The 25,688-nt window shown below is 41.7% G+C and overlaps 1 protein-coding gene across 1 annotated transcript in view; it reads right to left on the minus strand.

Annotated features, from left to right (window-relative positions):
- The window catches only part of PGM5 (phosphoglucomutase 5), a 206,777-nt gene extending 182,705 nt beyond the window's left edge, over nucleotides 1-24,072 (minus strand). The window contains exon 1 of the mRNA XM_069576376.1: nucleotides 23,238-24,072. Within this exon, the coding sequence (XP_069432477.1) occupies nucleotides 23,238-23,498 (261 nt within the window). The 5' untranslated portion in view covers nucleotides 23,499-24,072. The remainder of the gene's footprint in view (nucleotides 1-23,237) is intronic.
- Nucleotides 24,073-25,688: the final 1,616 nt, after the last annotated feature.

A 25,688-nucleotide genomic window follows, 5' to 3' on the forward strand; every position in this document is an offset into this window, starting at 1 on the left:
TAGGTATTACAGGAATCCATGGAAGGGTTTTAAGCACTAGAAGTGGCCTTATCAGTTATAAAGATCACGGGCTGAGCAATCCAAAAGATCTTATTAAAAAGCAAGTCATATCATATTAGCAAAACATTCCAACGACTGTCCTCATGTCCCACCAACCGCAGGTAAAGTCAAAGTCTTCAGTCCACCAGGCCCTCCGTGATCTGCCCCCATCACCTGCCACTCTCCACCCCCCTTCCTCTCTCTGCTTCAACGACACTGGCTGGTCTCCTGTTCCTCACACACATCAAGCATGCTTTGTGCTTGCTCTTTCCTCTGCTTAGAACACCCTTACCCAAGTATCCATATGCCTGCCTCCTCCTGTGTTTTGGTTACTATTCAATGCCAACTAATCAAAGACAACCCATGACAGCCCTATACAGTACAGCACACATAAGTCTCTAATTTCCTTGTTGTCCTCTATTTTCCTTACCTTGTTTAGTCCTTTGGGTTACACACATTACCCTTTAATATTTTCCATCTTATTTATTTCCTCATTATATATAAGTTTCACTGCTATACTCTTGAGAATCTAGAACAAACCTAGCATATAGTAAGTACACAATAAATATACTTAATAGAATAGAAAAAATGAGTGATGAATAGATTTTCTATTAATTAATTATATTCATTAATAAAAAATAGAATTGACAAATAGAAAAAATGAATAAATGATGAATGAGCGGCTGCAATGTGAAAAAATGCATTAGAGAGCGAGAAGTAGAAGAGAAAAAGGAGAAAGGTCAGATGGAACGCTATCACGGCAGAGCTGAGTATGGACCCTGTCTTAGACTAGACTAGAAGTAGTAGAAATGAAGCGAAGTGATTATATCTGAATGTATCTTTGGAAGGAGAATGAACAGAATATGTGGGTATAATGAAGGAATGGAGACACTATGGTAGCCAGCCTTCAAGATGGCCCCCAACAATCCATGCCTCTGGCATCCATGCCTTGGTGCAGCCCCCTCCCACAGCGAAGGAAGATCTGGGTGGTTAGTGGAACACTGCAAAACTGAAGGTGTGTGACTTCCCAATAAATGACACTGCCACTTCTGCCTTGCTGTCTTGGATTGCTCACTCTGGGAAATAGAGTCATGTCACTGGGACATTCAAGGAGGCCCTGTGCAGCCACCTGGACCGAGAGCACCTGAGTTCTCCCACCAACAGCCAGCATCACTTTCCAGCTGTGTGTAAGTGTGTAGGTGAGCCATCCTGCACTGGCCCGTCTAGACCCTACTGATATGCAGCTGTGACTGAGTCAAAACAACCTACCTCCACGCCCATAGAAACTGTGAGCAACAATAAATATCCATTGCTATTTTAAGCCTCTAAGTTCTGTCATAATTTCTTACACAGAAATAAATAAAACAGGGACAGTAAGGAAAGGAGTCAACTCCCAGCTTCTACCTTGAATAATCTGATGAACGATGGCACCATTTATTAAGATGAGAAAGATATAGGACAAAAATTACAGTCATTTTATCCAGAGTGGTGATAAATCATGTTCCACGTGCTTATGTTATATTTTATTTCATCATTCAACTCATTTTGAGTATTACCATGAAACAAACAATGGTGACTCATTGGAAAAGACTCTGATGCTGGGAGGGAATGGGGCCAGGAGGAGAAGGGGACGACAGAGGATGAGATGGCTGGATGGCATCACTGACTCGATGGACATGAGTCTGAGTGAACTCCAGGAGTTGGTGATGGACAGGGAGGCCTGGCGTGCTGCGATTCATGGGGTTGCAAAGAGTCAGACACCACTGAGCGACTGAACTGAACGGAAGCAATGGTGAAGACCTTGCATATGAAGCAAGGAAGACAAACTAAACACTGTTCTCAAGGGCTAAGCTTATATATTCCAAAGCCTGAAAAATATCTGTAACTTAAATTCATTATTTTCTCTCTCTCCCATTTTTTCAGAATTATTCTTACAGAAATAATTCTCAAAGGGTGGAAAGTTATGTGTGTGTACACATTTCCTGCAGTGGGATCTAGATATTAGGGGTGGAAAATTTTAAACAATTCCTATAAATGTTTAATAATGAAGAACCTCTACACACAGACATCACTAGTTGGTCAACACCGAAATCAGATTGATTATATTCTTTGAGCCAAAGATGGAGAAGCTCTAGACAGTCAACAAAAACAAGACCAGGGGCTGACTGTGGCTCAGATCATGAACTCCTTACTACCAAATTCAGACTTAAATTGAAGAAAGTAGGGAAAACCGCTAGACCATTCAGGTATGACCTAAATCAAATCCTTTATGATTATACAGTGGAAGTAAAAAATTGATTTAAGGGCCTAGATCTGATAGATAGAGTGCCTGATGAACTATGGAATGAGGTTCATGACATTGTACAGGAAACAGGGATCAAGACCATCCCCATGGAAAAGAAATGCAAAAAAGCAAAACGGCTCTCTGGGGAGGTCTTACAAATAGCTGTGAAAAGAAGAGAAGCAAAAAGCCAAGGAGAAAAGGAAAGATATAAACATCTGACTGCAGAGTTCCAAAGAATAGCAAGAAGAGATAAGAAAGCCTTCCTCAGTGATCAATGCAAAGAAATAGAGGAAAACAACAGAATGGAAAAGACTAGAGATCTCCTCAAGAAAATTAGAGACACCAAAAGAACATTTCATGCAAAGATGGGCTCGATAAAGGACAGAAATGGTAAGGACCTAACAGAAGCAGAAGATATTAAGAAGAGGTGGCAAGAATACACAGAAGAACTGTACAAAAAAGAGCTTCACGACCCAGATAATCACGATGGTGTGATCACTCATCTAGAGCCAGACATCCTGGAATGTGAAGTCAAGTGGGCCTTAGAAAGCATCGCTACGAACAAAGATAGTGGAGGTGATGGAATTCCAGCTGAGCTGTTTCAAATCCTGAAAGATGATGCTGTGAAAGTGCTACACTCAATATGCCAACAAATTTGGAAAACTCAGCAGTGGCCACAGGACTGGAACAGGTCCGTTTTCATTCCAATCCCAAAGAAAGGCAATGCCAAAGAATGCTCAAACTACCACACAACTGCACTCATTTCACACGCTACTGGAAAAGGCAATGGCACCCCACTCCAGTACTCTTGCCTGGAAAATCCCATGGACAGAGGGGCCTGGTAGGCTGCAGTCCATGGGGTGGCTAAGAGTCGGACACGACTGAGCGACTTTACTTTCACTTTTCACTTTCATGCATTGGAGAAGGAAATGGCAACCCACTCCAGTGTTCTCGCCTGGAGAATCCCAGGGACGGGGGAGCCTGGTGGGCTGCTATCTATGGGGTCACACAGAGTCAGACACGACTGAAGTGACTTAGCAGTAGCAGCAGCACACGCTAGTAAAGTAATACTCAAAATTCTCCAAGCCAGGCTTCAGCAATACGTGAACCATGAACTTCCTGATGTTCAAGCTGGTTTTAGAAAAGGCAGAGGAACCAGAGATCAAATTGCCAACATCTGCTGGATCATGGAAAAAGCAAGAGAGTTTCAGAAAAACAGCTATTTCTGCTTTATTGACTATGCCAAAGCCTTTGACTGTGTGGATCACAATCAACTGTGGAAAATTCTGAAAGATATGGGAATACCAGACCACCTGACCTGCCTCTTGAGAAATCTGTATGCAGGTCAGGAAGCAACAGTTAGAACTGGACATGAAACAACAGACTGGTTCCTAATAGGAAAAGGAGTACGTCAAGGCTGTATACCGTCACCCTGCTTATTTAACTGATATGCAGAGTACATCATGAGAAACGCTGGACTGGAAGAAGCACAAGCTGGAATCAAGATTGCCGGGAGAAATATCAATCACCTCAGATATGCAGATGATACCACCCTTATGGCAGAAAGTGAAGAGGAACTAAAAAGTCTCTTGATGAAAGTGAAAATGGAGAGTGAAAAAGTTGGCTTAAAGCTCAACATTCAGAAAACGAAGATCATGGCATCCGGTCCCATCACTTCATGGCAAATAGATGGGGAAACAGTGGAAACAGGGTCAGACTTTATTTTTGGGGGCTCCAAAATCACTGCAGATGGTGACTGCAGCCATGAAATTAAAAGACGCTTACTCCTTGGAAGAAAAGTTATGACCAACCTAGACAGTATATTGAAAAGCAGAGACATTATTTTGCCAACAAATGTCCGTCTAGTCAAGGCTATGGTTTTTCCTGTGGTCATGTATGGATGTGAGAGTTGGACTGTGAAGAAGGCTGAGCGCCAAAGAATGGATGCTTTTGAACTGTGGTGTTGGAGAAGACTCTTGAGAGTCCCTTGGACTGCAAAGAAACCCAACCAGTCCATTCTGAAGGAGATCAACCCTGGGATTTCTTTGGAAGGTATGATGCTAAAGCTGAAACTCCAGTATTTTGGCCACCTCATGTGAAGAGTCCACTCATTGGAAAAGACTCTGATGCTGGGAGGGACTGGGGGCAGGAGGAGAAGGGGACGACAGAGGATGAGATGGCTGGATGGCATCACTGACTCAATGGACATGAGTCTGAGTGAACTCCAGGAGTTGGTGATAGACAAGGAGGCCTGGCATGCACGATTCGTGGGGTCACAAAGAGTCGGACACGACTGAGCGACTGAACTGAACTGAATGAAGAACCTGTCAAATAAAGTGTGATGTCTGAACTTATGGAATATTCTTCAGCCATCTAAAAGGGTAATCATGAAGATTGACCAGTTGGGCAGACTGGGTGAACAATCCACAGAGTTATGCTCCTCTTCCATAGGGCAGAGCTGTTGCTGGGCAACAGATGCCCAGCCAGGAGCTACATTCTCCAGACCCACCCTTGTAGCTACGTGTGGCCATGTGACCAAATCTCAGAACAAGGGAAAAACTAGTGTGAGAAAGAACAGAAGTAATGCGTGTTGTTCTGGCTAGAGACGTTTGTTCTGGCTTACACATTAAGAGACGTTAATATACCTTTCTCCTCACTGTTTATTTCCCCTTTCAAAAGCTCAACACAGATGACCATGAAGCTCTAGGAGATGCCAGCACTAGAAGACGGAAAGTACCTGAGTCCCAGCTCCTCATTGGATGGACAAGAGTCTTTGCCCACCAGCAACATCCACATTGGACTATTATGTGAGTGAGATAATAATTTCTATTGTTTTAAGGCAATAAAAGTTGCCTAAATTTCAAGTGTATTTGCTGTAACAACTTACATTTTCTTAAGCAGTAGAGAAGGAATATAGACAATAATTTAATGCTTCGTCAAAAATGCAGAAATCTAAATAACTTTTAAGCGATTACAAAAATGTACAATTATGTACACTTTGGGGCTGGCACTTAGAAAAATAATAAATAAATATGCACAGAAATAAAAATGTATAGTTTGTTAAATAGGAAAGATTATAAACATATCTTTATCTTATTAAATTTGAATGTTTTAAGATAACATGTAATCTGTTTAAAAGTGAAAAAATACACTTGAATAAAATTTCAACCTAAAACATTTTAGTTATCACTGGAAATTTTACCCATGTAGACCTACTCATTAACCCACCAATATGCCCCCCAAAATGCAGTAATGCTGGACACTATAGATAACTCTAGTTGAGAGAATTCTAAAAAGAAACAAGTGCTGGAGGAGGCGGAGGAGAACGAGTGATAAGGCTTCTAAGATAAGAAAAGGAAAATCATGAAGATATTTGTGTACCACAGGAGTGCTCACCAAAAGGGGACCTCAGCAGAAGAGGATTTACATAATCAAGGGGCTAAGATGACCTGCTCCGTCAGTACCACTCAGCCTCTTTCCCCAGCCACTCCTATCATTTTCCAATGGGCTTGTGAACACAGTGGCCAATGATGGCAAGGACAGAGGTCAAGCATGGGCTTACCACATGGACCTCTACACATTGAGGCCAACATGGCTGCATCTACCACTGAGGACTCCATCTGCCCCCAGCAGAGACCAACCCTCAGTCCCGTCTCCATCTGTGTTCATATCACCTTCTCTGTGTGTCTGTGTTCTCCTCTTTTGTGAATTCTCCCTCTCCCAATTCAGTTCAGTTCAGTTCAGTCACTCAGTCATGTCTAACTCTTTGCGACCACATGGAGTGCAGTACACCAGGCTTCCCTGTCCATCACCAACTCCTGAGGCTTGCTCAAACTCATGTCCACTGCATTGGTGATGCCATCCAACAATATCATCTTCTGTCATGCCCTTCTCCTCCTGCCTTCAATCCTTCCCATCATTAGGGTCTTTTCAAAGGAGTCAGTTCTTCTCATCAGGTGGCCAAAGTATCGGAGTTTCAGCTTCAGCATCAGTCCTTCCAATAAATATTCGGGACTGATTTCCTTTAGGATTAACTGACCGGATCTCCTTGCAGTCCAAGGGACTCTCGAAAGTCTTCTCCAATATCACAGTTCAAAAGCATCAATTCTTCAGCACTCAGCTTTCTTTATAGTCCAACTCTCACATCCATACATGACTATGGAAAAACCATAGCTTTGACTAGATGGATCTTTGTGGGCAAGGTACTGTCTCTGGTTTTTAATATGCTGTCTAGGTTTGTCATAGCTTTTCTTCCAAGGAGCAAGCATCTTTTAATTTCATGGCTGCAGTCACCATCCAAAGTGATTTTGGAGCCCAAGAAAATAGTCTGCCATGTTTCCATCATGTCCCCATCTACTTGCCACGAGGTGACAGAACTGGATGCCATGATCTCAGTTTTTTGAATGTTGAGTTTTAAGCCAGCTTTTTCACTCTCCTCTTTCACTTTCATCAGAGGCTCTTTAGTTCCTCTGCTTTCTGCCATAAGGGTGTGTCATTTTCATACCTGAGGTTATTGATATTTCTTCTTGATTCCAGCTTGTGCTTCATCCAGTCCAGCATTTTGCATGATGTACTCTGAATATAAGTTAAATAAGCAAGGTGACAATATACAGCTTTGATGTACTCCTTTCCCAATTTGGAACCAAGGCAAATGTCATCAGAAAAGCTATGGCTTTCAAGATCTAATAACTGGTTAAAGAAATATAACCTTTGGAAGCCCTGTTGTATAAAGAAAAAGCACCCCAAAAGTTAAAAGATCTAGATTTAAGTCTTGGCTCTACCCCTGATCTAAGGCAAATCATGTAATTTCTCTGAGGCTCGGGGTCTTCATCTGCAAAGTCAAGAAGGTTCAGAGTCATGAAAAGTTACTTAAGATGGGATTATATAAACCCTTTATGAGCTTCAACATGACACAAATCATGCTATTGCCTTACCCAAATTGTCTCCCCTCCCCATTTAAAATTTAATTTTAGACCTTCAGTTCAGTTCAGTTCAGTTCAGTCACTCAGTCGTGCCTGACTCTTTGTAACCCCATGAGTTGCAGCACGCCAGGCCTCCCTGTCCATCACCAACTCCCAGAGTTCACTCACGACCTGGGGAGTTCCTCTTTCAGTATGCTATCATTTTGCCTTTTCATACTGATCATGGGGTTCTCAAGGTAAGAATACTGAAGTGGTTTGCCATTCCCTTCTCCAGTGGACCACATTCTGTCAGACCTCTCCACCATAACCCACCCGTCTTGGGTGGCCCCACAGGGCATGGCTTAGTTTCATTGAGTTAGACCAGGCTGTGGTCCATGTGATTAGACTGACTAGTTTTCTGTGATTATGGTTTCAGTGTGTCTGCCCTCTGATGCCCTCTCGCAACACTTACCGTCTTACTTGGGTTTCTCTTACCTTGGACGTGGGGTATCTCTTCATGGCTGCTCCTGCAAAGTACAGCCGCTGATAATCCTTTAAACTACCACTTCCCTTTCTGAAAGTCTTAGAAGTACTATCCTCTGCCAATGTTGCAGACTGCTACCTTGCAAGGAAAAGATGGTCTACTTCCAATACTGGCTTTGGTTTTATTTACAGCACTGAAGTAGGCAACAGCTGACTTGCACTCACATGTGAAATCCAGTCGCAGCCTGGGGAGGTCTGAGCTGTGTCACTCTGCTGTCCCCTCACTGACCCTCCCAAAGGGGCACTGGAGGAACAGGCATGCCCACACCATATGGTCTTTCTTTTCTTTGTTTGTTTTGTTATCAATTTTATTCCATCCTTCTTCAATGCTCCACGTGATGATTTCATGTTCCCATGCTGAACAAGTTTATTTACTAAAATCTCTGTACAAGAATTGAATTCTTTAAGGGATGAAATCTATCTCAAAAAACAGCCAGAACAACTATCTTAACAATTATATACTTCAACTAGAATTTGTTTTCCTGTTAAGTGATATTGCTTTATTTTATTTTGAGATTAGCCTTGACACTTAACAGGACACATTTTTCATTAATTCTTTTTTTAACACGTTTAACAAGTTCCTGTAAGTGAAGAGGCATTTCAATAACATGGTTGGCTTGTCTTTCAATTTGCAAAATCCTATTGTTAAAGTGACATTCTAGGCCTCACTTAATGGATTATTAAATCTTAGTAAGAATTTTGGAGGCCTTTTCTTCAGAAATCAAACACATTTCAGAGTTTCTTGTAAACTGAGGATTCTCTGAACTGTATATGATAATGTCTGTGTTTGGCTGGAAGAAGAGAAATCCCACCCAGCCCTGCACCAACCTGGGTGGGCCTTACTGCCCTTGAGAAAGACATCTTTCAGTTCCAGCAGGAGAGGGGGCAAAGCAGACCAGAGCCACTGTCACTTGCACATGCACATAAAGGCACACAGACACAGGCCCCAGGGTCCACGGGTGGCCATGAGAGCACTGTCACACAGGCGCCTGCAGGCACACGTGTGAGGCACACACTTCCCCAGACACACAGATGCATAGAGCCAGCACGAACTTGCTGTCACCCCGTCTTCTAAATGCTTGGGAAAGAGAGGGTGTAGGCAGCAGCCATGCACAATTATCATCAATCACATCCCATGATGCAATTACTTATAATCCCTCTGAGTCTATTCTTCTAGATGCCAATGTCTTCCACCAACTCTTAAATCTCACCTAGATTACATCACTGTTTACTCCACCCATGAATGGGCACAGCAAGTACCTCAGGAATCGATATGCCCCTCCACATACCAAAGACCAGTGTCCTGAGAAAGAGAAAATTTTATTATATTAAGCTTTCTCCCAGCATGTCCATACTTTACACCATGTGCTATATACAACGAATTATTTAACTCATTTTATTTCTGATGGCTCCCTCTTTTCAGAATACTAACAACTACTCTAAATTAGATTTAGTACGAGTTCAGTTTCTAATTAACTCAAGATTAAAGTCCTAGAGAGCAACAATATATAATTTAAACCCTGGGGCTGAAATCTCAGAGTAGATGCAGAATTTTGATTCCAAATGATTATTCCCCAGCAACATAACACTAATGAAAGCAGGATTGTTTTCATGTGTAAACTCCCATAAATAAGACTTCCCCTTTATGATTTCCTTTTAACTTTAAATGAGTCATAAAAAAAAAAGAGTCCCAGAGAGAGAAAAGAAAAAGTAAGCATGACATTCTTCAGTATCCTCTGTTCACTATGTCACATCCCTGTAATTCTCAAAGTGAATCAGAGAGAGTTAAAGAGCACACTAAACAGAAACTTTCTTGATGGTTCACAGAGAGTGCTGTTCAGGACCACACAGCCACCACGACATCCACCTACGAAGTACATGGAAAGTCATAAACACAAAGATGCCTGTTTCTCATCTTCTTGGTTAAACAAAAAACAAAAGCCATGAAGGAAACCCAGAGTCAAACTGCCATGGATGGCAGGGCTTCACGCTCTTGTCCCAGGTGTCAGAGATGAGTGCCAGCCCCTGACCAGTGCTGCACATGAGTAAGTAGGAGATGGTGAAGTGGAATTTTGAGAAATAACAAACTCAAGACATGGATGTGGTTATCCAAACATCAAGGGACTTCTCCATTTGCACATGGATAATTGTGCAGTTATACATTTTGCTACAGGGAAACCAGATGGAAGCAACGCAGCTCATCCTCAGCTGCCTGTTGCCCTGAAGTCTTGACACACACCTAGGGGCCAGAAGGAGAGATGAGCTCTCATTAGATCCAAACCAAGATGGGTTTCACATTCAATTCCCAACCTCTCAACAGGTGTAGAAAAGTCACAGGTATCTGCAAGTTTGGCCCAAGTTCTGTTCCTCAATTAGTCCACCAATTCTCAAGGTCTCGCTGAGCAGATAGCAAGCTTTCCTTAAGTACAAAACGGGGGCAATGAAACTGAAGCTTATGTTCCTACTGGTAATTAGGTGCTTGGAAGATACTGAACTCTACCTTAAGATAGAGGACATGGCTCACTGAAATCAAAAAGGGCCTATCTGCTGCCGCTTTTCAAAGTGATCAAGCCAATTGGATACCTGGATAAGAACTATTGGATCTATCCAGGTCAAGAAGGCAGAGTTGAGCGCCCTGAGATAAACTGAGATTTTGGTATTCAATGGGAAATGATGTAAAAACAGATTTGCCACCTACCGACTATATGACTTTAGAAAAGATTCTGAAATCTCTGTATTTCAGTTTTGTTATCTAAAAGATGTAGGGTGAAAGATAGCAACAAAGCCAAACTCTGTGGCTTCAGTGTCTGGCACCCAAAAAATCCTTGATGTATTTCCTTCGTCTTCCTTGCTGGTATCATTTCTTAATTCTTAATTATGAATTTCTAATTCACAGTAATTGAACACATTTGATGTCTTACTAACCTGCAGTCATTTTTAAATCACATATATGTGTATATATATATACGACATTTGAAGAAGTGAAGCGAAGCGAAAGTCACTTAGTCACGTCTAACTTTTTGCTACTCCATGGGCTATACAGTCCATGGAATTCTCCAGGCCAGAATATGGGAGTGGGCAGCCATTCCCTTCTCCAGGGGATCTTCCCAACCCAGGGACTGAACCCAGGTCTCTCACATTGTAGGCATATTCTTTGCCAGCTGAGCCACAAGGGAAGCCCTATATGACATTTATATATTTTATATGTGACATTTATACATATATGACAAATACATATGTGGAATATAAGACATTGAGGAATTATTCATTAGAAGAAAATAAAAATCATCTGTAAATCTAAAAGTGATTACAGTAAACATTTCAGTGTCTACCTTTTGTCCATGTGTCTTTGTGTATCCCCTTCTCTCTTTCATTTACATAGTTATATATTTTTACAAAAGGGAAAGACGTAGCCAACATTTTTCACTTAATGCATCTACTCCTTCCATGGAGCCTCTCTCTCTCTCTGTCACTGGATATTTTTCCACAACATTATTTTAGTGCTGTATAGTCTTCCATTATTTAAAGGTATCATGGTTTACTGACCAATATAAATGTGCTCTTTTAGCTAAGTTTTTATATGTAAATAGGAAAAAGAGTATGTTAAGGCTGTATATTTCACCCTGCTTATTTAACTGATATGCAGAGTACATCATGAGAAATGCTGGGCTGGAAGAAGCATAAGCTGAAATCAAGATTGCCGGGAGAAATGTCAATAACCTTCAGATATGCAGATGACACCACCCTTATGGCAGAAAGTGAAGAGGAACTAAAAAGCCTCTTGATGAAAGTGAAAGAGGACAGTGAAAAAGTTGGCTTGAAGCTCAACATTCAGAAAACGAAGATCATGGCATCTGGTCCCATCACTTCATGGGAAATAGATGGGGAAACAGTGGAAACAGTGTCAGACTTTATTTTTTTTGCCTCCAGAATCACTGCAGATGGTGATTGCAGCCATGAAATTAAAAGACGCTTACTCCTTGGAAGGAAAGTTATGACCAACCTAGATAGCATATTCAAAAGCAGAGACATTACTTTGCCGACTAAGGTCCGTCTAGTCAAGGCTATGGTTTTTCCAGTAGTCATGTATGGATGTGAGAGTTGGACTATAAAGAAAGCTGAGCGCCGAAGAATTGGTGCTTTTGAACTGTGGTGTTGGAGAAGACTCTTGAGAGTCCCTTGGACTGCAAGGACGTCTAACCAGTCCATCCTAAAGATCAGTCCTGGGTGTTCACTGGAAGGACTGATGCTGAAGCTGAAACTCAAATACTTTGGCCACCTCATGTGAAGAGTTGACTCATTGGAAAAGATCCTGATGCTGGGAGGGATTGGGGGCAGGAGGAGAAGGGGACAACAGAGGATGAGATGGATGGATGGATGTTATCACCAACTCGATGGACATGAGTTTGGGTGAACTCCGGGAGTTGGTGATGGACAGGGAGGCCTGGCGTGCTGTGATTCAATGATGTCCCAGAGTCGGACACCACTGAGCAACTGAACTGAACTGAACTGAAAAAATGTTTGAGGAGTAACTCACACTATGGAATAAATTAAACTGAAAGTAGCTTGCCACTAATTAAACAGAAAAATATTTGTGTCAATGGGATTCACCATGCAAGAATACTGAAGTGGGTAGCCATTCCCTTCTCCAGGGGATCTTCTTGACCCAGGGATTAAACCCAGGTCTCCTGTACTGCAGGCAGATTCTTTAATGTCTGAGCCACCAAGGAAGCCCCTATAACATGTCTACAATCTGCACAAGTGAAATGTCTTCTTTCTTCTTTAACCACCAAACCTCCTCACTGAAAAACTGCTGAAGTCCATGATGAGGAGTGAAAGGACCATGTCTGTATCCTTGTCTTGGCCCAGATCTTCTTTCATTGACCCATCTATGCCTCTGACTTGCACCATCCACTTGTATGTCCCATTCCAGGCTGCTAACCTACCTCTGTTGCTGAGCTCACAGTAGAAAGCTGTCCATGCAAGATTAGTTCTTGACTAGAATAGCAAGATTTATATTACTTATGTTTCTTACTAGCAGTCCATCCCGCTCTAGCACAAATTCTATTTATTACCACAGAAACATAGGGCATTCGGGAACATTTAGTCACTTCCTTCAACTCTGTGCTGTCTTCAGATATTTCTGACATCTGGGACTCTGCTCCACACTCTCCTTGAATATACCCAGGGAAGAAGATGTATCTTTGGGGATAGGGTATCCCAGGCACATATACACACATATAAGCTACTTGATAAACTATATAAATGCTTAAGAATACTTTCCATTTGGAACCTTTATAGGTAGACAGAAATATATATATGTGTGTGTGTGTGTGTGTGTGTGTGCATATATATATATACACATAAATATTTATTTCATATATATAATACTCACCCAAAACTCAGTATTTTGGCATTTTTATAAATAGTGTATTATTCTACACATATTCCAGTATATGTATATATTTTTTCCCAGAAAAACCTCAGTCTCTCTTTATAGCTATGCTCTAGTCTCTCCTTATAGCTATGAATAGTTGTCACAGTCAACTAAAGTACAAATATGTGGATCTTTAAATAAATTCCATCAGACCAATATCTGGTTGGGAAGTAATTACTGTCCATTTGCTAAATGACTCCATCCGTTCTACTATTTTCCAATGAACTAAAGACCTCTGGCAATCATAGATTTACAACTCAGCAAGATTAAACAATTTACTGTTATTTATGACAGCAAAGCTGGGTCTTCTGTATTATATTCCACATTAGCATCTGTCACTTTACATTTGGGAGATCCTGTCCAAAAAAAGATTATGCCTCCTAACCAAACATTCAGCAGGACTGCAGGAACAGGCACCCTGACAAACATCCTGACAAAATACTTTAAAGCATCACTAGAGCTTGCAGCTGTGCGTTTTCAGACGGCTCAGCAGATGAGCATGGAGTTTCTTAGCCTCTGCTCAGTCTGTTCCTCTCAGTAATCTCTCACATGGTCCAGTCCATTAGGCTTTAAAATCCTCATGAAATGAACAGATTAAAGTCTGGCCTCAGTGGAGCAGGGATAGAGGGGGTGGGTCTGCTCTTAGCACAGTCTAAGCCTCAGAAAGATTTTAGATTGAAAAGCGTAGCATTGACTCAGCTGATTCATAACAGGAAATAATGCACAGATCATGCAAAAAACAAGGCTTGTATGTTGAGTTACAGTCTATGCCAGAGCAGCTGCTGCCACCTCAAGTACCGTGACAGGATGCATGTGCATGTGTATTTGTGTGTGTGTGTGTGTGTGTGTGTGTGTGTGTGTGAGTGGGGAGAGGATCATGACTTGAGCAGTTGCCTCCCAAGCCTTAGGCAGCAGCCTGCAGAAATGCCAAAAGCCTTGCCTATGGAACTGTGATCAACAGGCACCTTCTATCAGTAAGGCTGCTGCTGCTACTGCTGCTAAGTTGCTTCAGTTGTGTCCGACTCTGCGCGACCCCATAGACAGCAGCCCACCAGGCTCCCCCGTCCCTGGGATTCTCCAGGCAAGAACACTGGAGTGGGTTGCCATTTCCTTCTCCAATCAGTAAGGCTACTCAGCATAAAAAGCACATATGCACATGTCCTTCTTTTATTTTAACTGGAGGAATAGTTTGGTTTTAATTGAGTCATATGAATCAATAAATAATTGATAATAATCCATTACCTCATTCAATCCTCCCAAAACCCCTGGAAGATGTGGGAGGAAGTATTATGACATTCCCTAGTTTTATAAATGAGGAAACAAACCCCAGAAACCTAGGCAACTTCCCCACAGTCATACATGTTGCAAATAGTAGTACCATAATTCTAATTCAGAGCATCTCCTTTCTTCACTGTTTTTTAGGGATGTGTTTAACTATGAAAGCAATGCATACATATGTGTGTAATTACTTAATAAAGAGATATATGAAGTAGAAAGGGAAAGGATTCCTCTCTCCCCACCACACACACCTTCATGCCCTAGATATATTCACTGTTAACTGTTGGCAGTATGTTCCTCCGACCCTACTTTATATACCTAATTATATACACATAAGTAGGATCATGCTACATCATGCTACACATGATCTTCTATTAATTGCTGTATTTCACTTTAACAAACTATAATCCCCATCTTTCTCATGTCTCATATAGACCCACTTCCTTTATTTATGGATACTAATGCATTTCTGGTATGGTTGTGTCATAAATTATGTACCTGCTCTCTACTGCTAAACATATAAACTGTTTTCAGGTTTTCCTTAGCAAAATGCTGCAGTGAATATTCTTGTACATAAATGTTTCCACATTTGTATTAGAAAATTTACAGGATGGATTCTTAAATTAAGGGATTCCTAGATAATTGGACAAGTATTCTGTTAATTTAGATATATACTGCCCAATCACCTAACAAAGAAGTTGTAGCAATTCAACTTCCACCAAGACTGAACAAACATGATGATTTTCCAACATCTATGCCAGCTCTGAGTATTTTCTATGTTTTTTTCAAATTAATGGATTGTTTTTATTTATATTTCTTTGGTTACTAATCATCTTTTCCTACATTTGTAGTTGTTGACAATATTTCTTATAAATTGTTTGAATTTTTATTAATTTCAGAAAGCATTTCATATATTATGATACTAGCCATTTGCTGTAAAACTCTCCTCCCAACATTCTGTGGGGTCTTTTGTCAAGTAGGATAAACTCTGGTACTATGATTTCAAATTCCTCTCTCTTTTCCATTGTAAATGTCTTAAATACAAAGCCAGATAGCCCTAGTTAGCAAACCAGATTCTCACTAGAGGAAAACAACTGAAAGGCAATAATTGTTCTATTTGTACAAAATACCTATTAGTAGAGACTTGGAAAAGGAAAGAAAATTGTGACCTTATGCCAAGAAAAAAATGTCTTTGGGGACTTAATATTCCTAAAAAATACAGGCATTACTCCAAAATTTGATGTCACTAACAATGTAGGAGATGAAAGATATTTAAAGACTCAGAAAATGTGGGCTTTAACAAGTCTTGTGTATATCCTAGATATCCTCTTATTCATAACTAATGTGAGTCAAGTCAGATGAAAGAACCCAAAACTTTCCCTTTGGCTATGCAAATATAAACAGTAAAGGCATACTGGCCAAATCTTGAGTATTTGCAATTAGCTGTCAAGGCTGTACACTAACAAAGGACATTGCAGTACTAGCTTTCTACCTTCAATTTAAAGATCCCTGGGCAATATAGATCTTTTTTGTTATTTTTTTTTTGCTGCCTATTATTCTCAAATAATCATATTCAAATCTTATTACAGTGTTCATTCATGTCACTGTTGTCTAATGGAAGAGTGGCCAAGGCCCAAAAGATGAAGGTTAAGGTTGCTAAAGCCAATACCTCTGCTTAGATTCCCCCAAAATAGGTTCCAACTTCTATTCCTCAAGGCTGTACAGAAACTAACAAACTTCCAGAGTTCACAAAGGGAACAGATGTTTTACAGAAAAATTTTAGGGCAAGTTTCAAGCATAATGCTGCTGATATGTATTTGTCTTTTCAACAAACATCATTATGTTTTATCACAAGATTTAATAAAGCAGCTTAGTTAAAAATGCCATCTGGGTCTCTGGACACATTAAACAAAGCTTAAAATAACCCACCCCAGCAACTGGGAGGGCCCAGCTGTTCTCAAAACCTCTCCTACTCCTTTTACTTCCTCATAAAAAAGTAAATGAGGACTTAAGGCTACAAGAGTAAAGAATGAACTGACCCAAACAGGGAGATGGGTGGAACCAAGGACTCCCTAAAACTTGCTATTGCTTATATAATAGATTTCCTATTTCCACAATTCTGGGAGGAAGATTTGGGAAGGGAAGCAAGATAAAGTTACGGTGGGTCCTTTAGGCTTTTCTAACGTACTACACACCAGTCCTTCCTAATGTCTGAGCCATAGTAGGCCATTCCATTCACCTATTCTGGAGTTGACACGAGTAGAAAATACAGAGCAATCGCTGTCCAGTTCTTTTCCCTTCTAGAGACAGGACCTGGAGCCAGCCATGCCCAGATTTCCAGATCCATTTCAGGAAGGAAGCCTTCATGTTGAAGCACATGCTTCCCTCTCTTGCTTCTTGCTTCTTTCCTCCTTACTTGCCACCCATCACCACATCCCAATCTGCTTCTCTTCCAAATGAATGTTCCTTGTCTTTGGCACCAAACCAAGATTTGTTCCTCAGACAGTTCTCATAATTGGCCAAGGTTCATATATTCTTATTCACTGCAGCAAATACCTCTTCAGGATCTATTGGAATCAAATACAATCTGTGACAGTATCTATCCAGAGAGCACACCCAGGTCCCTTGCTGACCTGGCATTCCTCATATTCACTTTATTTTCTACCTCTAAAAGATTTCACAAGACATTGAGAAGCTCTTTAATTCTGTAAGCTGCACTGCAGGCCAATATTACAATCATTAATGCTGATCATCATGTGGCCAGTACAGTGCATGACTAGCCAAAAAATGGATTTTCTCTTGGCTAAATCTTGTAACAGAGCTCTACACTGTTTCAGTTCATACATAGAGTCAAATTAGTACATGAGATGTATTCAGTTGACTATAATAATACTCCCCTGCATTTCTTAGTTTTGTAGATATTACAAAATGTTTTCATAAGCAGTGCTTCATTTGATTCCCAGGATAATTCAGAAATGCAGTCATACACAGTTTATAGATGAGAAAACAAATGGTTCCTAGGTATGTCAAGAGGCTCAAGCTTTGGACTGCAACTTGTTTGGCAGAGCTAGAAAATGAGGCAAGCCTTCCAGCTGCTGATTCAGTGTTTTCTCTACCATACCTCATGCCTCCTGGGCTAAAGTCAAAAGAGAGTGTGGTTATCATATGAAGAAATCAGGTTTGGGTTTGCCAATTCTGTATCTGTAGTATTTGATGAGGCTTCCCTGGTAGCTCAGCTGGTAAAGAATCCGCTTGCCATGCAGAAGTAATATTCCTGGGTTGGGAAGATCCCCTGGAGGAGGGCATGGCAACCCACTCCAGTATTCCTGCCTGGAGACTCCCCATGGACAGAGGAGCCTGGTGGGCTACTATCCACAGGGTGGCAAAGAGTCAGACACGACTGAGCGACTAAGCACAGCACAGCACGGCACAGGACTTGGTGACCTACTTTTATTTCATCTAATCAATAGTTGCTGTAACAATCTGGCTCCATGAAACACACACATACATTTAAAATGCTAAGTTACAGAACTGTGCTGTCTAGTACAGTAGCTACTAGCCACTTGTGGCTAAGTTGAAATCTTAATTAAATTAAATGTAAAATTTGGTTCTTTAGCAGCATCAGCTACATTTCAAGTATTCAACAGTGAAGTGTCCTAGTTGGCTAAGACAGTGCAGACTTCAGAACATGCCCATTCTCACAGTAAGTTCTATTACACAGTGCTGATATACAATATCATCTTAGAGAAAGAAGACTTTAGAAAAAGTCAGAAACATCTTAAGGCAGGCACCGTGCTGTCATCTGTTCAATATTAAAGACAGTTTAGGACTAAAAAAGAAGAATGTAACAAAGAGGAGAAAAATAGACAGGTGGTCTTAGCCATTGATGGATCTACCCAGGGAAGGGCAAAGGCATTCTTATAGCCTAATATTATGATCCATTTAGCTTTTCAACTCTTTAAGACATTAGAATAAGTTGATACATAGAGGATCTAAACCACTGAGGAGTATCTAAAGCAGTTGGAAATAGAAATAGGATAAAAATAAACTCGTTACAAACCAAGTTTAATCACACTTCATTTAAATAACACTATTTACTCCATGTACTTAGTTTTCTATAGTTTGTTTTTTGCTCTATATAGCAGGACATAATCTTTGAAGGGGGATTTAAACACTTCTGGAGATTTTTCAGATAAATTCACATAGCCCCATAAAATCTACTGTAAAAAGGTAGTTTCTTTACATTTTTCATTAACTTACTCAAATTAATTATATAAAAATCCAACAATCTATTTATGTTACTGCTTAGTTGCTAAGTCGTATCTGACTCTATTGCAAACCATGTACTGTAGCCCACCAGGCTCTTCTGTCCATGGGATTTCCCAGTTAAGAATACTGGAATGGGTTGCTATTTCCTTCTTCAGAGGATCTTCCTGACCCAGGGATCTAACCAGCGTCTTCTACATTGGAAGGAACATACTTTACCACTGAGCCACCAGGGAAGCTCCATTATATTCAAAAAAACAACAAAAAAAACAAAGTTCATACCAATGGACGTGGCTATTTCAACGAACTCTTACTCTGAAAATTGGTAATTAAAAAAAAAGAGAGGGAAATAAACACACATTCTGTCTTTCATAAGGAACTATATTACAGGATAATCAAAGAGCCCATTAGTGAGAAAAATACCCAGTTTATAGAAAAATGTCAGCTAAAACATACAGATGGAATTAGAGAATTTGAAACTCATCATTTTGAAATCTCTAATGAAATAATCAGTTCAAGTCAGTAACATTAATGAATGCTAAAACAATCGGGTAAAAGTTGATAAGGAACTGAATATTCACATGGTATGAATTAACCCCATAGGCTACTGCTAGTCCCAAAGGGGAAAATAATGGACCATACCACCATATCTCTATAATCATCTCGGAATCACGAACGATGAAGCAACCAGAGATTATGTTTCCTTGTATTATGCAACTGAATACACACCATTGCCATGAAATAATCTTGCAAAAAGAAAATATTAAACCTGAATCTAATTAAGCCTCTAGACTGATTTCTAGTTCTTACACACACACATACACAGAGGAAACGGAATGAAAAGGTAAATGACACCATAAAGAATTAATCATAAAATTCCAGAAAGGAAGTGGAGGAGGCATTTTATAGAAAGACAACCGACCTAGTCTCTTCAAGTCAATTTCATTAACAAAATGAAAATAAAGAGGGAGGTACTTTATGTTGACTCATTGGAAAAGACTTTGATGCTGGGAGGGATTGGGGGCAGAAGGAGAAGGGGACAACCGAGGATGAGATGGCTGGATGGCATCACTGGCTCGATGGATGTGAATCTGAGTGAACTCCAGGAATTGGTGATGGACAGGGAGGCCCGGCATGCTGCAATTCATGGGGTCACAAAGAGTTGGACACGACTGAGCGCGACTGAACTGAACTGAAGACAAATGTAATGTGTGTTCCTTGATTATAAGAAACAAGTTTGAACAAATCAGGTATAAAAGACGTTTCAGAATAACTGAGGAAATCTGAAGGTAGATTGGGTCATAACTAATATGTAGAAATATTTTTTAAATTTTGTTTGGGATGTTAATGATATTATAGTGAAGTGAAAGTCACTCAGTCATGTCTGACTCTTTGCAATCCCATGGACTTATACAGTCCATGGAATTCTCCAGGCCAGAATACTGGAGTGGGTAGCTTTTCCCTTCTCCGGGGGATCTTTCCAACCCAGGGATCAAAGCCAGGTCTCCTGCATTGCAGTGGGATTCTTTACCAGGTGAGTCACAAGGGAAGCCCTAACGATATTATAACTATCAAGTAAAATGTTCTTCTTTTTTAGAGATTCATACTGAAGAACTTGTGGGTAAATTTTCATTTTTTTAAATATACTTTAGCCCCTCAAAAAGATGAATCAAATATAGAAAAACATGAACAATCCAGGACAGGAGTATGTGGATGTCATAATCTATTCTCTCCACTTTGCTGAAAGCTTATAAATTTTAATAGCTTTATTACAAAAATTCCTTAAATCTCAAATTATACAGGTATTTGTCCAATACATTTCAAACTCTATGAGATATTAAAACATTAACAGTGTAGTTTTACTTTCGAAAGATTGAAGGCAAAAAGAGAAGGGAATGGCAGAGGATGAGATGGCTAGATGGCATCACTGACTCAATGAACATGAATTTGAGCAAATTCCAGGAGACAGTGAGGGACAGGGGAGCCTGGCATGCTGCAGTTCATGGGGTTGCAAAGAGCCACATATGACTTAGCAGCTGAACAACAAGAAGTGCATTTATCATTTTAGAAATTCTGAAAACTTATGTTTTCATCCAGAAACTATATAATCAAAGAGCAAGTATCATTTCTTATAGAAAATGTGCTTTGTAAAATTAACTTTTTCTATTAAAATCAAGATTTTCCAGACAGAGAGAATGCAGCCCACCTGGTCAGATTCAAGTCAGTTCAAAGAGAATAAATTCTACATTCTACTATTTTTCTAGGTAGTTTATGAATATCCAATGGGAAATAAAAAATGGCCAAAGTATTTGGAATCATAAGTTCCCTATTCCTGAGTATAGTCAGCAAGTCAAGTCAGGAGGTAAGCGTATCCCCACCGATTTGCAATCACACAAGACCAATTTTGCTTACAGTGGTCCCTTTAAACAACCTTTCTCCTGAAGCCAGCCTTCTGATTTTCCATTTTGCTTTATCAAAAGCTCCAAAGAAGGTGAACAAAATGAGGAAAAGATTGGAAAAAATTGGTTGTTTGAAATCTTGAAAGTCAACCATCCCTTTCCCCCATGCCCATCCATCCTAGAAGTAATACTTTCAGATTATTTGAGAGATGGTGCTTCTGTGTGGACTTTAGTTTGTCATTCTTTCCTTCATAACTGCTAGATTAAACTTGACTATTTTAGGCATATATATTAACATATGCTATCTCCTAAAATTAACTCCATTCTTAAAGTTAATGTGTATTTATCAGAGAAGACACACTGAAGTAAGAGACTGAAGCGTCCTTAGGGCAAAGTGTACCAATAAATAATACAGCATAATAACAATTTGCCCATGCAAATCACCAACCGTAGCTTCAAAACTATCCAGACCCATAATAAATACTGGACAGGCTACGTTTCTCTTCTTAGGAAAACTGGCCCAGGAAGGAGTATGAAAGCTGCCACAGCTCTTCCAAGGCTCATTATTCTCCATCATTCCATGGGAACAGCTTTGTCAGACAAGAGTAAAAGACTATTTGTCAACCTCTCTCCAACTGTCTGATTCAAGCCAACTTTCATCAATCCCAAGTGAGGAGCCAGAGAGAAATACAAGTCTTGTATCTTCAGCAGCAGCCTCTGCTGGGGTTAGAGATCACAACTCCACAACCCAATGGGCTCCCAGTCCCCTCACCTCCACTTCCACCCAAACCAGGCCCTGTTTTCCCAACTGCTTTTTGGTTATTAAAAAAAAAAAATCCTCTTTCCCTATCCCAGAAACACTGAGAAGTGGGAATTATAGTAGATAAATGTAAAGAATAAACAACCTTAGAGCTGTTTTTTTTTAAGCAAGACATGAGAAAATTAAAAATGAGTTGGAAAGGAGGGGGGAAGAAATTCAAATGCCAGGTAATTGTTTAGTTTCACTTTTTAAAATGTTCATATTCATTTATACTCATTTATTTAAACCTCTGCAGAGGTTTCCCTTAAAGAAAAGTTCTATAGGTGTGGATCTGACTGTATTAAAAAGGCTGAAATTCCTCATTTAGACAATGTTTCCCACAGAAAACTCAGCGACTCTTGAAGTTAGGTATTCCCCTTGAAATGCTGCTGGCTTTGGAAAGGAGGAAATCAGGGTATGAGGATATGCCAAAAAGTGCATCAAATTGTAGGACAGGAAGAAAAAGGGGAGAAAGAAAAAAACTCAGATAGGGAAAGGAGATTACATAGGTCGTGGGAAAAGGGACAGAATGAAAACTGCAAGGGAGAAGGGGCCTGAAATGTTGTCAACTGTCAAAGGGCATCTAGGAGAGAAATTGGGAATAGCTTTAAGAAAAGCACGGCAAATCTCATTTCCGACCATTTAGATTTTCCTCCGGGGAACTGAGATCCCAGTCTGTATAATTTCAAGTTGACCCCCGCCCCATCCCTTTCCTCGTCAAATCAATTATGAAATAACTCCACAAACCAATGATATTAAAAACCTTCACGCTTGCCAAATATGTCAGAGATAAACACTGTGTGTGTGTGTGTGTGTGTGTGTGTGTGTGTGTGTTTCTGAGCCAACACTACTGTTAAATTTGGCAGAGCCAAGATTTAGAGTGGAAGACTGCAAACAGAATACACGAGTGGTGGGGGTAGAACTATATTGGTAGCTGGAGGGTAGTGAAAGCAATCAGAGCAAATATTTTTAAAGGGCCGAGGAAGAGAAAGTTGAAAAGAACAGCAAGCAGGTGCAGAACATGGTCAGAGTCCAGGGAGAGGTGAGGGCGATGTGGCATCCATCGGGATGCCCGGCGGGGCTCAAAGAAAGGCTAGGAACTCTTAAGGCCTTTCAGAGTGGCTAACACAACGTAGCCCAGGGGTCCCTGGTGCGCTGGGGACGCTGAGGGGGAGACAGCGGTGGGGCAAGGGTAAAGGGCCTGGGAGAGCGGCCGAGCTGTGGAGCAGGATGGGGGTCGGGGCTGGCTGGAGGGGAGGGTGGCGGACTCCACGGACAGCGGGTCACTCACCCCGTTGGCCGCAGCCATCTGCACCACGATTTCCGTGGCCGTCCTGCTGAAGTACCTGCCGTCACTGCCCACCACCATGGTGCAGCCCTGGCGGTCGCGCAGGTCGATGGACGACAGCACGCTCTGGATGAAGTTGGGCAGGTAGTTGCGCTGGCCCTCAAAGAGCCCGGTGGGCCGCCGCAGCCCCCCGCCTCCAGCCGGCCGCTGGTCCTCGTAGGGGGCCGTGGGCACCGTCAGCACCGGGATGGGGCTCCCCTCCATGGCGCCTCCTGGCCGGTCCTGCCGCGGCTCCCGGAGCCGGAGGGAATCTGCAGCCCGACGGGGCCCCCACCAGCCTGGCGGTGCGCCCGAGCTCCGCCTCGCGCTGCCGCCCCCTCCGCTGCCGGTCCGCGCCCGGCGCCCTCCCGCCGTGCAGACCGCTCCTCCCTCTGCGCGCGGCCCCTAGCTGCCCCGGCAGAGTTTGGCCTCTACCTTCCAAGAAAGTTTGCTCCCGCCCAACTTCCTCTCTGGCCGGAGAGCTCAATGTGCCCGAAGCTTCTTCTTTCTGCTGGACTCACTTTCAGGGTGTCCCAAAAGTCCCTTCCCAGTGCCAACTACCCTCACTGACTCTAGGACGCCTCCTGGCTGGCCTAACCTGAGCCTTCCCCGGGTGATCGGGTCTCTCCCGCACACCCTCCTTTAGAAAACAGTGGCGGGGTGGGGAGAGTTTGAGCAGGATCGGGGGTCCTCTCCTGCACCCGCAGCTCCTCTCCCCTCCACCTAGCAGTCCTGTCTTCCGGCCTCCCAGGGAATGAGTGGTTCGCAAGCACCAGTTTCTCTTTTGAACAAGGGCAGGGGTGGAGTTGGGAGGGGGCTGAAACCTTTTGCCATCAGAGAACAGCCCCAGCCAAAAATAACCCTGGAAAGGCGAGCTGAGAATTGTTATCTTCTGCCAGCGCTGAAATTGGAGGCTGGGCGCTTCGAATGTGTCTGTGTGTGTACACACACACCCCCACCACTACCATTTGTTGCAGGGAATCACACACTGTCAGGCCCTTCAATCCAACAGGACCCACCCAGCTATCCACACTTTTCCCCAGGCTGTCTGAAGGCAGCACACTTCTCAGAAAGGAAAAAAAAGTTTTTTGCTTGTTTTTTTGTGGTGGTCGCAACAGCAGCAACACTGAGGCACAGATGCCCGTTCCCTTATTCTCACCCTCTCACCCTCCCTAGCCCCTCTCCTGCTTAGAAAACAGGCTGTCCCACACTGTACTTGTCCACACTGCTGAGCTCTCACCAGGATCCATTGCTTTCACTGGAAGGAGGGTAAAGCCCTTTGTAAGGTCCTATTAGGGATGAATGAATGAACAAACCCAAACTAAACAAGGACTGGGTACCAAGAACTGGGCTTGTTCCTTTCACAGGCATTCTGGCATTCTGATGGGAAGAGGGCTCAAAGAAGGGGGTCTTCTCTCAATAAAGCCCACCAAAATATCCCAATTCAAGAAATTCCCTGTAGAAAATCAGAGTGAAGAGAAAACAGGTAAAAAGCATAAAGCCCCAAAACAGAAGACACAATTCTTTTTTTTTTTCTTAACTTTTCGGCCATGCAGCATCTCCCCAGACCAAGGATCAAATTCGTGCCCCCTGCAGTGGAAGCACAGTGTCTTAACTGCTGGACCACCAGGCAAGTTCCAAGAAACAATTCTTATTTTTGTTTCTCTTTTCACCCCCAAAGCATTTTCGCACCCAGTAAAGTCACTAAAATCTCCTGCTGCTTCTTCTTCGATAAATATCATCCACTTCCTGGGACTAAGCTCAATTTGCTACAGGATTATAAAGTATTTGATCATAGTAAAATGACTGAATAACAGTTCACACTTATGTGCTGTTTTGCAGTTTACAAAAGGCTTTGCATCAGTCTTTAGAGACTCAAAATATCTAAAATTAGTAGTAATGGCATTCATATCATTCCTATTTTACAGATAAGAAAGGCTTTCTGTGAGGTTAAAGGAAGTGGAGAAGATGGCCTACATTCAGTCCAAATTCTTATATGGCCCCTCCCCTTTTGATTAATGTCTTTAAAGTGTGAAGTCATTAACTGAATCCTATTGATGGCAAAGATTTTTTGTGTTTGTGGGTGTGGTTATTGTTGTTTTGCGTCCACCCTATCCTCAGGCACCCAAAAGTCCATTCCCCTGTAAATTAAAGTTCCTGACTTTATGGTTGAGGGAGCCTTAGCACCAAATAGAATGTCAACCCTTCTATTACAGTGTGGGATTATTTTAATCACTATCTAATAACACTTCATTTTGCAGGGAAGCACAGCATCATTCCCAGAACAAGAGAAAGTCGTTAAGTGCTCAGTCCCAGAAAAGACAATCTTCAGACTTGGAGACTTGGCAACTCGGCCCCCAAGCTTCACAGACAACCAGAAGGTCTCCAAGACTCCATCTCTCCACTCCCAAGGCA

The sequence above is a fragment of the Ovis canadensis genome, chromosome 2, assembly GCF_042477335.2.
Source record: "Ovis canadensis isolate MfBH-ARS-UI-01 breed Bighorn chromosome 2, ARS-UI_OviCan_v2, whole genome shotgun sequence".
Lineage (NCBI taxonomy): Eukaryota > Metazoa > Chordata > Mammalia > Artiodactyla > Bovidae > Ovis > Ovis canadensis.